General features: G+C 42.3%; 1 protein-coding gene across 1 annotated transcript in view; it reads left to right on the top strand.

The window, feature by feature from the left end:
- Positions 1-16,761, top strand: part of LOC141758387 (leucine zipper putative tumor suppressor 2 homolog) — a 37,231-nt gene extending 20,470 nt beyond the window's left edge. Inside the window, exons 3-7 of the mRNA XM_074619747.1 lie at positions 9,204-9,746; positions 9,820-10,416; positions 10,582-10,704; positions 11,678-11,824; positions 13,797-16,761. Coding sequence (XP_074475848.1) covers positions 9,231-9,746; positions 9,820-10,416; positions 10,582-10,704; positions 11,678-11,824; positions 13,797-14,504 — 2,091 coding nt within the window. The 5' untranslated portion in view covers positions 9,204-9,230 and the 3' untranslated portion in view covers positions 14,505-16,761. The remainder of the gene's footprint in view (positions 1-9,203; positions 9,747-9,819; positions 10,417-10,581; positions 10,705-11,677; positions 11,825-13,796) is intronic.
- Positions 16,762-16,982: the final 221 nt, after the last annotated feature.

Here is a 16,982-nt window from a genome sequence, read left to right as displayed (position 1 = left end):
CATTGGCGGCATTTGGCTTGAGAATGAGCTGTTGGGGGGGATAGAGAAGTTTTCCTCAGGAGGGCTGGTCAGAAACAGAGCCAAACATCCAGGAGAGCAGGGACACAGTGAATGTTTGAGCCGACTGAACCTGAGACGCTGAAGGAGCTGAGGCTGGATGATAAGAAGGAGCTGGGCAGACACCAGAGCAGATATGCAGGGAGCAAACTGGGGTAAGAAACTCGTTGGAGAAAAGGGAAGTTGACTTTATTACTGTGGCCATCAAGGTGACAGGAATGTTTGTGGTTCATTCACTGTTCGACTTATACGGTCACAATTATTCGCTTCATAAAGAAGGTTTATTGCATGCAAATAATTAGAGCTGCAACGATTATTGATTAATCGATTGCAGCCATATTTTTATAATCGATTTAATCATTTCAGTTCTTTTTTTAGCAAAAATGGCAAAACATTCTCCATCCTCAAATGTGACAATTTGCTGTTTTTCTTGTAAATTATACGTTTGAGACTGTTAGTCAACCAAAATAAGATCATTTTAGAAATTACCGAAGCATCTGAGAAATTGTGAATGCTGATTTTTTTCATTATTTGTTTTTTAAATATTTCATTTATTATAAAGGAAAATAATCAGCAGATTAATTGATAATAAAAATAATCGTTAGAAAATTGACGCGCTGCAGTTAACTTCCACTCTTCTATGTTACTGCTCATTGAAACAAAAACAATGACAAGCATAGGACGTTGATCCAGAAGTGTTTAAGTGATGGGAGACCTCCACTCTCTTTCAGTGCGGTATAATCATTGACAGTGTTCAGTGCACCAATCAAACAAACCTGTTGGTCCTTATGAGAAATGCTTGTTAAGTTTTCTTTGTATATGGGCTGCCACAGGAGCTACTTAGTCTATAATACACCATGCACTTTATAATCAAAATGCTTTTATTTATTTATATAACCTTATATTAACCAGAGAAGTTATTTAGATTAAAAATCCTGTCCGAGAAAAGCTGTAATACCAGTGAGTTACAGACCGATAACACAAAATATGCCACCGTGTGCATAATTAGTGCTGAAACACAGAGTTGATTAATCAGTTAGTCGATCCACAAAAGTAAATCGCAAAGTTGTGACAATCAATTACTTGTTTATAGGGGTGTCAGAAAATATTGAAAAAAAATTTAATATCGCAATATTATGTTTTTTGATAATGTATTGATTCTCAAAAACACTGTCGATTTTTAATTAATAGTTTACATGCAAATATTAACTCAGTCAATACTTTATTTTATTTGCAAAGAGACGTGTCCTCTCAATGTAGTGCTATGATGTTGGATATTACAGATAAATCCATTAAATTGCATAAAAACGTAAACTTGTTTTACTCAGATTTTATGCATATGGTGGTGTTTTCTTTATATTATGATAGTTTTCCTAAAATTACATAGAAAAAATTGAAATATCATGCCTTGCTTTCAGTATCGCAATATATTGAATCATAACCCCTGTATCATGATACATATCGTATCCCCAGATTCTTGCCAATACACAGCCCTACTCGGTATGATGATTGTAAATTGAATATCTTTGGGTAATTTGAAGATGTCATTTTGGGCACTTGCAACTATTTTCTGACAGTTTATAAACTAAACAGTAAAAAAAGAATCCAGTTTTAGTTGGGAACATTAACATTTGGCACGGTGACCGTCGTGTCTGCCAGGGCGACGAGGTGTCTGCCCGTGGAAAGGTAGGTTGTCTACAAAACTAAAATAGCTTTGTTACACTTTCCCTCTTATGTTCCAGTTTCCAGAGAGAGAGAGCGAGAGAGAGGGGGCGAATAAGGAGATGGGAGGGGGTAGAGGGATTCAGAAGTTTGGGCAGAGAGAGATGGAGAGTGGAGGAGGGGATCTCCAGACTCATTTGTTTGCTCCCTGCTGAAAACTGAGACACCCGCTCCTTCCTTTCATTCTGTCTCTTTACTTCTTTCTCCCCACGTCTTCTTCCTCGAGTCAGAGGTGGCGTTGCTCTCAGTGATGAAGGCCAGTATTATAACAGAGTTTCTTTTTACCCCCCTCAATCCCAACACTTCACCTGGTGGGGGGGAGTATTTTTAGACTCTCACCTCTGAGGCTGTGGATGTGTGTTTATGGCGTGGTGGCTAACAAAGAAGGATTTAGTGCAGCGCTCTTTCAGTTTGTGTCAAAGCAGGTTTGTGTGACGTTGCAGGGCAGGGCCAGTAAACCGTGTATACTGTATCTTTGTAAAACGGCCTCTATAAAAAGGCTTTTATACTGTTTGCTTCTCCGATTGCCAATCTCAGACAAAATATCGCCCTGCATGCCAATGAATGCCATCGGAGTTTATCTAGACTCACTGCTGTATGTGTAATGAAATGCGCTGCTGTGATTGGAGTGACCTGGCTGTCACTGTGTGATCTCAGGCCTCCGACTGCAGACACATTTTTATATTCAGTGACATCTTCTAGACTGAAATCTCAATGTATTGATCCCAGCATATGGATTTGTCGTCTCTGTTATGGCTCACATTTCACCACAGAAACAAGACGTGTAAAAAGTAAAGGGACATTTTGGGACTGGTTCAAAGAATATTGATATGCTTTGATTCTAATTAGGGCTGTCAATCGATTAAAATATTTAACCGCGATTAGACGCATGATTAATCATGATTAATCGCACATTTTGTATCTGTTCAAAATGTACCGTAAAGGGAGATTTGTCAAGTATTTAATACTCTTATCAGCATGGGAGTGGGCAAAGATGCTTGCTTTATGCATATGTATGTATATATTTATTATTAGGAATCAATTAACAACACAAAACAATGACAAATATTGTCCAGAACCTCACAGGTACTGCATTTAGCATAACAAATATGCTCAAATCATCATGTGTCAGTGTGCTGACTTGACTATGACTTGCCCCAAACTGCATGTGATTATCATAAAGTGGGCATGTCTGTAAAGGGGAGACTCGTGGGTACCCATAGAACCCATTTTCATTCACATATCTTGAGGTCAGAGGTCAAGGGACCCCTTTGAAAATGGCCCCATGCCAGTTTTTTCTTGCCAAAATTAAGCGCAAGTTTGGAGTGTTCTTTAGCCTCCTTTGCGACGAGCTAGTATGACATGCATTCCTTAGGTTTTCAAGTTTCATATGATACCAGTATCTTCACTCTGGCTTTAAAACTGAGTCCGCTACAACCTCCGAAAGATCGATTGCATTAATGTGTTAAAGAAATTAGTGGCGTTAAAACGATTTTGTGTTAACTTTGACAGCCCTAATTCTAATAAATCCCTTATCCCAAACTTTAATACCACAAACCATACGTGGTTAAACCCAATTAAAACAATGAACTCAAGTGTGCACCTTGCACTGTGTGTTGGCTCTTAGTTTGCAGGGTTTTGATATATACACACAGTTTTATGCAGCGCGATCACATTTTAAAAATATTGCAGCTATTGCAGATTCTGTCTACGCTGCTTCTCTCTATATGAGTAATTCTATAAAAGTGTCAGCGCTGAGAGATTGGGGATGAAACCCTGAAGCTTTGGTGTGACAGCAGATCCCCAGAGCTGCTACTGTTGGCTGCTGCAGAGCAAAATGCTCAACGCAGGAGAAATATGACTTTAAAAATCTCCTCTCCCAAGCATGTGGCAGTGTGAATGATGAGACATCAGGAAAAACAGTGACCAGTACTAATTCTGTCCGTGTTTAGTCTCATTAGCCGGTGTGTCGGCGCATTCCTCCTGCTGGAGGAGTGACTGAGTCCGTCTGTCTGCTGCCCGACTGAGGGGCTTTAAGACCTTCAAGGGCTTTCCCAGACAAAAACAGTCTGCTCGCAGTCAGTCAGCTGACACTGTAGACATCATGGGGGTGGTCGAAATATTGTTTTATGTGCCGTGCAGTGTTGTTTTTGCGTTGTATATGACATGTTAATGAATTGTTTTTGTAGTAGTTTAGTCCTGAAGTGAGAAGTCGATTAATCACTTAAGTCGATGGCTTGATAATTCATTTAACAATTATATTTCTTTTGAGAGATAAGAGCTATACAGTTTTCATCTTGCTTTTACACCTATATCGGCCATTTCCTCTTTCTTTTTTTTAACCAGAAACAAATAAAACTGTCATTTATCGAGCAAACATTACAAACATTTACTGGTTCCAGCTTCTCAAACGTGAGGATTTGCAGCTTTTTGTCATCCTTTATGAGAGTAAATTGAATATCTTTTGGGTTTTAGACTGTTGGTTGCCCAAAACAAGCGATCAGAAGACAACACTTTGGTGAATAAAGTGTCAGAAAATAGTGCCCAAACAGTTAAGCAAATATTCTTAAAAATAAACTCCACAGATTATTCGATAATGAAAATAGTAGTGGCATCCATGCTACAGTGTATTTACACCATACTATAGGAATATTATCTCCATTCACCCCCTCTGTATAGTTGTCATGGATGCATCCATCAGTCATTGTTTGTTAATGTGCATTTATCTTCTATCAGAGCCAACTGGGAGCGTATGGAAGATCGTCAGATCTATAGAAGGACTGAAGGCTTTAAGATGCTAAGGAGGGGGTCCTGGCCTCCCCGTCAGCCCTCTGACCCTCCTCCCCTCTTCTTCCCTTACTCCCTCTTCTAATGTCTGAGGCCCCGGTCACCATGACAACAAAAGGGAGACCAGGACCTCCTGATCATGACGGGGGCGTCAAAACCGGTTTGAAACCCCTCTGCTTTCCTTAGGAGAGTCCCCTGCATAGTTCCAGTCATCTTGAGTCCGGAGGGATTAGAGCTTATTCACTTATGTGGAGAGAGTTGGAGGGCAACGAACGGGCTCCCCCCGCTCAGAAAGACTGAGGGAAGCAATGGCAACGAGAAGCCTTTAGAAGAGTCTGGAGATGGTGCAATTTATAAAACATATCTTGGTTAGTTTTTACTTGAACCAGAAGTTTGTGTAGCTCTTTGTGGCAGTTTGTTGTTACACGGCCAAAACTGAGTATATCGCCCCTTTCAGACGTGCAACCCTTTACGTTAATCTGATGGCAGTTTAACATATTGGTCTCATGTCCGATTAAGCAGCCGGGTCACTTTTTCGTAACAGTCATGATGGCACAAATCAGGTTAACGTAAAGGCTGCAGCAGCACGAGTTGAAACATGCAGAGAGAGACGGATTCAATTTGTTTTATTCCGCTTTCTAAAATCACTGTAATACATTTAAAATCCAGATTTTCAGCTCTTATGCTCAAAGAAAATAAATACATTTTAATAAAATATTAAATGCTGAGAAAGAGACAATTTTAAATTGAATCATCAGAACAAAACTATTTTTTCCATTTTGCAGCGCGAATATACAACCACAGTCATAATCTGACATTATTAAAATTTTCATTCATGCAGCTGCGTGGATGAATACATGAATATCCACCTAAGCTCTTTACATACAGCGTGTGAGCAAATACGAATTAAATGAGAGAGGATATTGTAAAACAAGCAACAGAATTCACAATAATAACATTAGAGTTTTAACATTAATTAATGCTTCAACGGCAAAATAAGTTTTAAGATCCATCAGTGATGCAGCCTCTCTCCATATAGAGTGCTACAGGAGTGAGTCCGGAAATGAGTTAGCATTTTAGCACTTCCGGTTCCCTCGTCTGGAAGTCGGGTTTTTAGTTACATGCCTGAAATACATGTAAGGTTTGTGGTTAACACGAGCTTCAGAGACTTTAATGTTTTGTTCTACGACATAAAATTTGTCAGTAAATATCCCACTCGGGATTTAGCAGTTGCTAACAAGTGGCTAAATGAGACTACTATACGTCATCACGCCGACTCGTCCGCCTTTACAGCCTCGTTGTGTATACTCGCCCTCATGCGACCGTGGTGTAGTTCATTTATAGCCTAACGTTAGCTTTTTACTTCTGGCGATTTCATTCACACTTCAAAAATCACAAAAGTGGTGTTCATTTGTGCAGATTATCTTGCGGAACAAAACATAGAAGTGTCATAAACCCTTGTTTGCCACAGAGCTTATGTTCGGCAATAATCCAAAACCCAATATAAAAATCTCGTTGAGGGAACCAGGGCGATGCTAACTTCTTGTTTGGTCGACAAAAACACGTCATCCCTGGAGCTCTTTCTTCCATGTTCTTTGTACTAAACACCAGGTGAGCTCACTGACTGGTGCACAACTAACAGGAAGGATACTTGTCATTGAAATCACCTGTAGTTTTTTGGCTCCTCTGTGATTCATGTTTCAGACCGTCGTTGTAGAGAAATATCATTTTACGTACAAGGAGTTTCTCTGACAGCTCAACTCTAGACGTTAGCGTAGTACCGTAGTTAATCTGATATCCTCCCATTCAGAAAGGATTATATGTAATAAATATCGTCATGGACTAATTATCTGTTCTCAGTGCAGAGAGAAATCACATAAGATTAATCCTACAGGCTCTGCTCATTAGGACCGTTAATTCTGCCTCCCAAACACCACATGTTGCTCCTGCTGCCGTTAACTTACGTTTTCCTTCATACAGACACTGATGCAGTAATTTTATGAATCTTTAACGACACACTGACACATTTTAAACTCTATTTTATTTACAGAATGACCAAAGAGAATCAACGGACAGAGAGCAATTCTGGTCTAATTTCTAGCTCAAGAGTGAGCACATGGATTTTGGATAATAATTTTCTGCTGTGCGTTTGTTGATCTTTCTGATAATAGTACAGTAATGCATCAGGTTTTTTTTGGTTAAAAAGTTGTACCACAATCTAAGTAAGGTATTGACAGATTCTGGTGTACAGATTATGATAGAATATGTGTTAATTCCTTTGCGGTTTCACGGTGTTTACATATACTAACAACATATTGCAGTACCAGATTTGTCTCAGTCAGTTATTATGAGTCTAAGCAGGGATCAGCCAGACATTGAGTGAGCTAATTAACGTTAGGTAATCACAGTTTAACCGCAGTATGTAGCCTTGTAGGCTCTCAGACAACTTGGCAGGTTGGAAAATGACTTGGCATGGCCCTGTCCTGGCAGGTGGAGTCTAGATGTGTGTCTTGCCAACATGCCTGCTGTCAGTCAGACCTTCTTTCACCTTAGTTATTAGCCAACACGGACAGCCTTTCCCTCTGTGGTTAAGAGGGTTACTGAGTACGTGAAACAAGAGGGGAAGTCCTAATTGTTTTCCTACATAGCAGGGATTCACTAACAAACTAATTTGCGAGTGACGTAGCGAGGACTGCAGTCTTGCCATACTTTGAATCCTTCAGTGATATCTTGTGTGACTTGCTAGACAAGCCTGAAACCCAAGAACAGGACGCACCCGTCAGTCGGATATCCTCATGTTCTGTGACTCACCATGATGTTTTTAGAGAGCACAAGTGGCTCCGCTGTTTGGTGCGTCGTCCATGTGCACTATGATCTCATCATCATGCGTCCTGTTAACCATTGTTCTCCACACAACACTCTGTTCACCATCCACGAGACACATTGTGTTGACATCGTAGTCGGTATGTGCTTGTGTCAATATTTACCAGCAGTCCTGTGAGAGTGAGGGAGTGAAACAGTAAGTGGTTCTCCTACAACACCCACCGCTACAGTATCACATCAAGTTCAACCTGTCTCCTCTTCTCTGGGTTTCTATTATCCACAGTTGTGAACTTTGAGTTATTCCCGAGGCTGATAAGATGTGTGGAGACAGTAGCCTTTGTTGCGGTCAGGGGAAATGCCAGCATGTTAGCAGCCATTTTACATCTCAAATGAAAAGAGAGCCCTTTCTTCTGCTGCCTCATGCCTCGCAAGCCTCATGCCTCAAGCCCTGTTAGTGCTGCTTGAATGGGCTTCATGAATGGCCTGTCCTGGTTCTCTGTGTGTGGGCCACCATGGTCTTGTGGGAAATTTGTACGCCTCAGTCTACTGTATATCATCTCTGTTTGTCGGAGTTGTTAGTGGAAACATTCCTTGAATGCACCCTGGTGTGGTGATTTTGAAGAGCTAGAATTTGACCTTATTAATATCTGGGAGAAACACATGCCATTTCTACCAGTATTTAGTTTCCTAGATGAGATGATTAAATATCACAGCAACATGTTTTAATGTCAGCTCTGTATGAAAACACAATTAACACAGGAACATGTTCAAATACCAAGTCAGTTATAACGGTCATCAATCAGAGACCTCAAACACCACAAATGACTAGCAATTAGCTTATGAAGACTTGACCTGTCCTTAAAGGCTTTACTTTGACTTTTCTCAAATGACATGAGACCTTCCTTGAGACTTGCAAGACTTGACTTGGACTTGTTTTGAATGACTTGAGAGTAGACTTGGAGTTTTCTCGAGATGACCAGATTTGACTTGGGACTATCAAAAGACCCAAGACTTGAATTTGTCCTGTCTCAAACAACTTGAAACTTAAGGTTAAGTTAGATTTGTTATTACAAGTGCTATTACAAAAGTTAACACTTAACTTGGACTTGTCTTGTTGGACTTCAGACTTCCCATCAGTATGATAAGACTTATGAATTGACTTCAACTTGTTCTTAAGGACCTGAGATTTGCTATTTCAAGACCTGACTTGTCTTGAATGACTTGAGACTTGCCCCCGAAGAAGAGGAACCGTGTATAGGATCTGGCGGTATCTAGCGGTGAGGTTGCAGATTACAACTTCTCTTGTTTGCCAGGCGTGTAGGATTGCTACGGTGGCTGACGGGAAGACGTGAATGGTCCTTTCTAGAGCCAGTTGTTGTAAAATTAGAGTGCTTAGAGTGTGTGTGTGTGTGTGTACGAGGGAAGTGAGTGGTGAAGCAAGAGAGAGAGCGGCAGCGACGGGAGCGAGTAACGTTATCGGCTCCGGCCCAAGCAGGAAAAGTTAAGTGTTAACTTTTCGGGTTTGTCTGTTCTGGGCTACTGTAGAAACATGGCGGTGCAACATGGCTAGATAAAAACGGCTCATTCTAAGCTAACGAAGACACAATGATTCTTATTTTCAGATGATTATACACTAAAGGAAACATACTTATTAATATTATATTCCATTTCTGCCAAAAGATCCCCCTAAATGTTACACACTGGTCCTTTTAAACATCTCTGATCAAAATAAAAACTGTAATTGAGAATCATTGTTTAAACACGTATTAAAACATCGTCTTTCTGAGACTCACACTGTCGTTCTCTTCTCTCAGAGCGAGTGACCCCTCTGAGCTGCCACCATGGCCCTGGTTCAGGCTCTGCCCATATCTGCTGAGCCCCACAACCCCGGCCTCAGTGGAGGACCCCGCAGGAGACACCCCTCCGGGTCTTCACCCCCCATCGACGCACCACCCTCCACTCTGGATCCTATGGGTTCCGTCAGCAGCCTCATCGCCTCACGCCACGGCCCCTACCAGGACCACCGATCTCTCGTTGAACTGGGTACCAGGGTCCGACGGCCCACACCGGGCGCCCCCTGTCTGGGCTCTGATTCGCCCCTGGACTCCTTATTACTGCAGAGCATCCCGGCGCTCAAGAAGCAGAGCTCCACGACGTCCAGCAGGGGGCTGGAGAAGGACAGTGGGAATGTGAACTATACCTATCTGAATGAGGAGTATGTAGGCGACTGGAACGACAACCACGTAACACGTGCCAGCCCAGGAAGTGATGCAGACGAGACTAAAGCATCAGGGTTCAATGGGAACATGGGGGGACCTCCTCCAAAACTGATCCCCGTGTCAGGAAAACTTGAGAAGGTGAGTCTTTATTTATTTAAATCCTTGCCTTCTTGCCTCTCAACACTCATCTGACTTTATATTCCTTCTCTAGAACATGGAGAAAACGGTGCTGCGGCCCACTGCCTTCAAACCCGTCATTCCCAAGAGCCGTACCTCCATGCAATACCTCTCCCCTCGCCACTGTGCCAACGCATCGGAAAGCCAAAACAACCTGAACCTGCTGAGCCCCACCCACACAGAGGCGTCGCCCTCCTGCTCCGAGAAAAGCAGCTCGTACAGCAGGGCCCGCCACAGCGGCGGCGGCAGCAGCCACTCCTGCCAACTGACCGACTCCGGACGCAACTCCCTCTCGAGCCTCCCGCCTTACAGCAACGGCGGCTACAGTCTGGCATCAGGGGAGGCCTCTGCTGGCCACCTGGAGCCCATGAAAAGTGCTCCGCCAGTCAGCGGACACGGACACTCCAACTCAGACAGCGGGCGCTCATCCTCCAGTAAGAGTACAGGCTCCGGCTCGATAAGTGGCCGAGGTCAACCTCTGTCTGACAGCGGGTCCAACGGGCGCTCCCCTGGCCCGGTGGAGGGTTACGAGGGGGTGGTGAGGGACCTGGAGGACAAGCTGAGGGAGAGAGAGCTGGAGCTGCAGCAACTCAGAGACAACTTGGATGAGAATGAAGCTGCAATTTGTCAGGTTGGTACAGACTTAACTTCACACCTTGATGTTTTCACAGAGAAACACACACTTTGTCCTCTTCCCCGGGAGTTTGTAGTAAAAAAACAATAATCAGTTTTGGCTTTTGACATTTGCTTTGTGCTATAAATCCTGATGGATTTGTTGTTCTGTCTTTCGATGCAGGTTTATGAGGAGAAGCAGAAGCGTTTTGAGCTGGAGCTGGAGGAGCTGAGGCAGGGCTGTGCCACCAGGATGCAGGTAGCCTCGCAGAAGGCCCAGCGTGCACAGCAGGTGCTTCAGTTGCAGGTCAGAACCGCTGACAAAAAGCTCGATCAGGTTCTACTACACACCAATGGTGCTGGCATTTTACTACAAATGCAGTGAAAGATGAGACAAAACATCATTACAGGCCAGAGCCACAAAAGTATTTTTTTAAAAAGCTGTGTTAAGTAGCAGTAGCTCGGTTTACTTTATTAACGTTAAGCCTTTTGTGCCAGAGTCAGTATCTGTAGTAATTATGTTTCTAAATAAATTATAACCAACTGCGATGTTGTGATGATGTGTGAAACTGGGATGCATTGCCCCTTGTGGCATATCTGATTTTCTCAGAAGAACTTCATTAAAAATCAAATCAAATATCGGAGGATTGATCTCTTTCCTTTTAAATCTTCTAGCAATAAGAGTAGAAAAAGCATTCTCATATCAAATCAATTAGCAACACAAAACAATGACAAATGTTGTCCAGAGACCCTCACAGCCCAACAGGCAACAACAGCTGTCAGTGTGTCAGTGTGCTGACTTGACTATGACTTCCCCAAAACTGCATGTGATTATCATGAAGTGGGCATGTCTGTAAAGGGAAGACTTGTGGGTACCCAGAGAGCCCATTTTCATTCACATATCTTCAGGTCAGAGGTCAAGGGACCCCTTTGAAAATGGCCTGCTACAACCTCCGACAGATCGATTGTGTTAATGCGTTAAAGAAGTTAGTGGCGTGAGATTATGTTGTTATTATTGTGTTAACTTTGACAGCCCTAATTCAATATTTGGAAAACCCCTGGAAACAAAAATATTAGTTTTCAGAAATGAGTTTGCTTTAGAGCAAGACCAAACCATATGTGACAGTTGCTGAAACAATATCCGATTGAAAATTTGGCCACTTTTGACTTAGCGGTGACATTTAAGATTTGCATTGATCTACCTCTATAAGACCTGGTCCTACTAGGAATTGTCCTACTATGTCGTCTTGTACTGATACTGTCTGTGTTTATGGCGGCAGGTTTATCAGCTCCAGCAGGAGAAGAAGAAGCTGCAGGAGGACTTTGCTCAGCTTCTGAAGGAGAGGGAGCAGCTCGAGGAGCGCTGCACCTCCTATGAGCACGAGAAGATCCAGCTGGGGCCTCGACTGGAGGAGAGCAAGTGGGAGGTGAGCTTCTTCAACTGACTCAGGTCTTCAGTTGAGGGACATTTTATTCAGTATAGTAATGACCACGATAAAAGGAAAAGGTTTGGGCTGTAAGTTAGAGTTTATCACAATGCCATCCTTGATTGATTTTACTGTTTCCCATCCCTGCCTAAACTCAGTTTTACAGTATTGCTTTAAGCACTGTACATATTAAACCATGACTTTTACTTTAGAGCATCAATCTGACCACGGCAGCTTTCCCATAATATATTTATTTCCCTAATTAAAAGAAAGGGAATTGAACATGATGGTTATTAATCAGTGAATCTCTCATTCATTCAGTTGATACAGGAAGTGAAAATGTTGACAAAATGTAGCCGTAAAGGTCTTGATAACATGGAGACGAACTTAAATATGATGCAAGAATCAGTTGTTATCATCACTCACAGGCAGACCAATGGAAACGGCTGCGTCTGTGTCTTTATAAGCTCCAGACACAGATCAATAATACAATTGATCTTCTCTGCTGTTTGAGATAATTAATTGTGTCACAATTGAATCATTTCTTGGACACTCAGTGTATTTGTTCCCTGAGACTGATCATACAGGGAGGATATAGACCTAAGCTAGGCAACAGCTTGGGTCCATGTTTACTTCCTGTCAGCTCACGTCATTCACATACACCGCAACAGGAAATAAACTAGGACACATTCTGAATGTTTACATTTACAACTGTGAAATGGTCTATAATATATGAAGCCTCTTTAATTATTCAGACTCACTAAAACAGAACAACTTGCAGACTTCCTCAGTCACAGAGCCAAACAAAGAGTTAAACTGAGGTTTGCTTGGCGGTCGTAAGTTGGACATTTTAACTGGGAAAGTTCCGACCGCGGAGTTGTCTGGAGCTCAGCATAAGTAGAGCCTTTTAGATCTTTATTGGGGATCAAATGGCATTTATTGAAATTTAATAGTGACAAGGTGCTTAACCAGAGAAGAAGAATCTGTATAAATGTTGTCATTTATTGCTCAATAAAAATGTGAGCTGAGGTTTGGTTTGCTTAAACTAGAGGTCGACCGAAAGTGGATTTTCGTGGAGTTTGGAGCAAGAAAAAGATGATTAATCGGCCGATATATTCTTTACTTCTGCAGCAGCCTAGTCGGCTACTTTTGTGTACGTTGTTTTTAATTAATCATTTTTTAATTTTGAATTTAAGCATCAGTAAGAGGACATCCTGAAGTGTGATTTCATGGATTACATCACTGGAATATGCTTGATTTATTTACAACGTGCGATGCGCTGCTCTGTGGCGTACAGTATGACAGGTCAGGATTACTTCTGTTGCGCGTCCCGTTACGTTATTAGATGCCACTCTTACAAACCATTAATTTTGGTGCGTATTCCCGGGGATTTAATTTCATGCATGGATAGTTACGTGGCTGGATTATTTGGAAGAGAGAACGCCAAATTGGTAAGTAAGTTAAAGTTGAATGATTTATTTTTCCTCCTGTCTGCCTGTCTTGTATCGCAGACAAAGAGCTGATAGTGTTGAGTTATATATTCGATTCAATGAGACTTCTATTCAATTTTTATGTTTTTAGATCAGCTGATTAATCAGTCAGTCGACATCAAATTAATCAGTAACAATTGATAGATTATCAAAAATGGTTGACGATAAATTTGATGTCAATTGACTGATTAATCAGCTAATAAATGTACACGTTTTTAAGCAAATGCCACTGGTTCTTCTGGTTTTCTTAATCTACTATGATAGAAAGTTGCTTTTGGTTTTTAAGTGTTAGTCGGACAGAACAAGACATTTGCTCTTGCAAACTGTGCAACATTTTTTACCATTTTCTGACATTATATAGACCAAACAATTCCCTACTTATTTAATTTGTCTTTATTATTGAATGTTGAGCCTCTACAACAAAATATATTTGCTTTACTGAGCTGAATATCCATCGTGAACTGTTTCTCTTCTCCCCTCAGGTGTGTCAGAAGTCGGGGGAAATCTCGTTGCTGAAGCAGCAGCTGAAGGAGGTGCAGGGAGAGTTAGCCCAGCGTGTGGGAGAGATCGTCTCGCTGCGGGGTCAACTCCGAGAGAGTCGTGGCGAGCTGACCAACACCCAGGTCCTGCTCCAGGAGGCCCACGGCACGACCCGCACACGAACCCTGGAGCTGGAGGTGTGCGAAAACGAACTACAGCGGCGCAAGAGCGAAGCGGAGCTGCTCAGAGAAAAGGTAGGACGCCTCGAGGGAGAATTGGCTCATCTCAGAGAGGCTTTGGCCAGTCAGGGCCCAGGAAACAGACAGTGTCAGGTGTTCCACGAAGCAGAGGAGCACCTGCTCGCCTACGAGAGCGACGAGGCGAAGGCCCAGCGGCAGAGCAGCACCGAGGCCCTGCAGAACATGAAGACGCAGTTCGACAGGATGAGGGCCGAGCTTACCTACGAGCGTCAGCGGGCCGAGCAGCAGACGGGAGGCTTCGAGGAGGAGCGCAGGATATGGCAGGAGGAGAAGGACAAAGTTATCCGCTACCAGAAGCAGCTGCAGCAGAACTACGTGCAGATGTATCGCAGGAACCGAGAGCTGGAGCAGCTCCTGCAGGAGCTCAGCCAGGAACTGGAGAGCAGAGAGGAGGACGAGGGCAGCGGCAACGAGATCAACTTTGACGAGATCGCCGCCACGGAAATCTGACCCTTGTGTCTCTCCTTCTTTTGATTTGCACTACTGTCGGCTAAATGTGTTTTTTTTCACCTACATGTCACAGATCTAATCTCTCTACAAACAAGCAGACATCACTTTAGTTCTGCCTCATTGGTCTACTCTCCAAGGAGTCCCACTTGAAAGCCAGTGACCTCTACTAGTTGTTGATAGGCCACCTCAGTCCTCTGCTGCCTCTCCGTTAATGTCTGTGTAACTAACTCGGCATCTTTCCCAGTTTTAGGCATTTGTGGGAGAATTTGTTGTGTATGAGTAACTTCACCCAACCTTTCACTCTCCTCCTCCTGAGCTGGTTATGACTCCAGCTTCCCTGCTGGGTTCGACGCCACACTCCCACTCTGTGTTAGCAGAGTCAGCTCACATAGTACAGTTAATTTAGCTGGAACCCACGCTTGTTGTCGATTGACAGTAGACGTGGGACGCCACACATACAGCCTGTCATGATGAGAGTGAGTGAATCAGAGCGTGAGTGGCTACACTCATCATGACCAACAGGTAAACAGTAGGTGTTTCCAAAATATGTCTACTTCCTTCTAACCGGAGTAGCGAGATAAATTCATAGGGACAAAAAAAACTATAATTTTGCAAATCATATGTGGCACAAATTTGTTGTTTTTATAATAGTAGGTCCAGTTTGAGGGGAAACAAAGTTCAAGCCACCTTCAATTGTACTCTCAGATCAAGGCCAGTTTACCCTAAATGGTGGAAATAATATCATGAACATCTGTACAGTCTAATGTAATTACACACAGTAACATCTGGTTTAAATACTACCACGGATAGTTAGGATGTGTTGAAGTGGGGTTGTATGAGATACTTATCCATAGCAAGTGAATTACCTACAGTAGATGATGGTCTGCACGCCCCCAGTTTGGAGAACCAGACGGGAGTTATCGCACGGAAACTAAATAATGTACTGTTGCGGATGGAGCTGGCAGCAAAACGTATTTTAGCCACCTAAAAAAGGCCCACCGTGAATCCGAACTAACCCTTTAAAACACCAAAGTCACTTAATAACACAAACTAACCGATCGAGGCAGCAGTAGACCAGCAACCACTGTGTTCTGCAAGGTAAAATTACTGTTTTTGTCAATGGAGTCTGGTGGCTTTGAAGAGAGCATAGATAACCGCGTCGGAAACGGGGCGGTCTGACGGCGAGGTAAAGCTATCTAAATATAACGTACACTTAAACTGATATCGATTAATTTAGGTGGCTAAAGTATGTATAGCAGTACATTGCTTTGCTTTGCGTACCTCATACAACCCCACTTCAAAAAAATCCAAACTATCCCTTTAAAACCTTACATCCAGCTTTTCTCTTGCACACACGAACAGTCTGGCCCATCTTTTAAATAAGTAAACCGACGTCGGATGTCAGAAGATTGGAATAAATCACTTTTCCTGTAGTGTAGGAGTACCACGGTATATGTACAGTAATTATATACTGCAATATTGATATCATGATAAATGTTCAGGAAAATCAATAGACCTTTTTCACAGCGGATATTCTGGCATGTCATAGCAGGAAATGCACAGGTGTAATTAATAATGTTCATAATAATAACGACTGCATTCCCATTACCAGGAATACAAAGAGACCCAGTTCCAGGGTCCTCCTGGCTCACCATCATGGCTTACTGGGACACTTAACGCCATCGTTTCTCCTGCTATGACAAGTCTAAATGTCTGCTGTGAAAAAGAAGAAGAAAAAATCATCCTGCTAACAATCCCACAGTACAATGCTAAGATTACATTAGTACCACACAAGTATCTGACATCTCAGTTGACTGTTGCTCACTATAGAGTAGCTATAGAGAGGCAAAGTCCCGCCCCTTCCCGTGACATATTCCTTATGTCGCCCATTCCTAGTAATACACTTACATAAGGCCAAAAGTATAACACCTAATGATCAGGGTGCTAATACTTGAATTAAATGTATTTTCCCAGTAAAACATTCATACAATTAAGAACACTGTCTCTAAGAGGTGGTAAACATGTATCACTGTGTGAGTGAAGGGAAATCATGCACTGAATGATGAGGGTTTCGGTGTAAAGTGGAACTACTTTGACCATGACATGACTGTTTTAACACCAACCTTTTAAGATGTGTTTCACATGTATTTACTTCCCTGTACGACAGAACCGAGAGAAAAAGATTTTCCTCTATGACTGCTGATTGAATCATCGTCGTCTGTAAATAACTCTGACAAATCATAGCGTTTTTCTTCCAGGAGGTGTCTGTCCATCTCCAAAAAAAAAATACAAAACATAGCCACTGTGAATAGACCAAAGCAATGTCGCACATTATATTTTGCTCCTACAGATACGACGCCTGTATATTAATGTTTGCGTGGATGTTTGTTCTGGTTCCTCAGTATAATTTTATAATCCACAATATTTGTATGAAGACATTAAATGTATATTTTCATGCTGTACATTTTCTTGAACAAA

This window comes from Sebastes fasciatus, chromosome 20, assembly GCF_043250625.1.
Source record: "Sebastes fasciatus isolate fSebFas1 chromosome 20, fSebFas1.pri, whole genome shotgun sequence".
Classification (NCBI taxonomy): Eukaryota; Metazoa; Chordata; class Actinopteri; order Perciformes; family Sebastidae; genus Sebastes; species Sebastes fasciatus.
The sequence above is the reverse complement of the archived record's forward strand: the minus strand, read 5'-3'. Positions and strand labels throughout refer to the sequence as shown.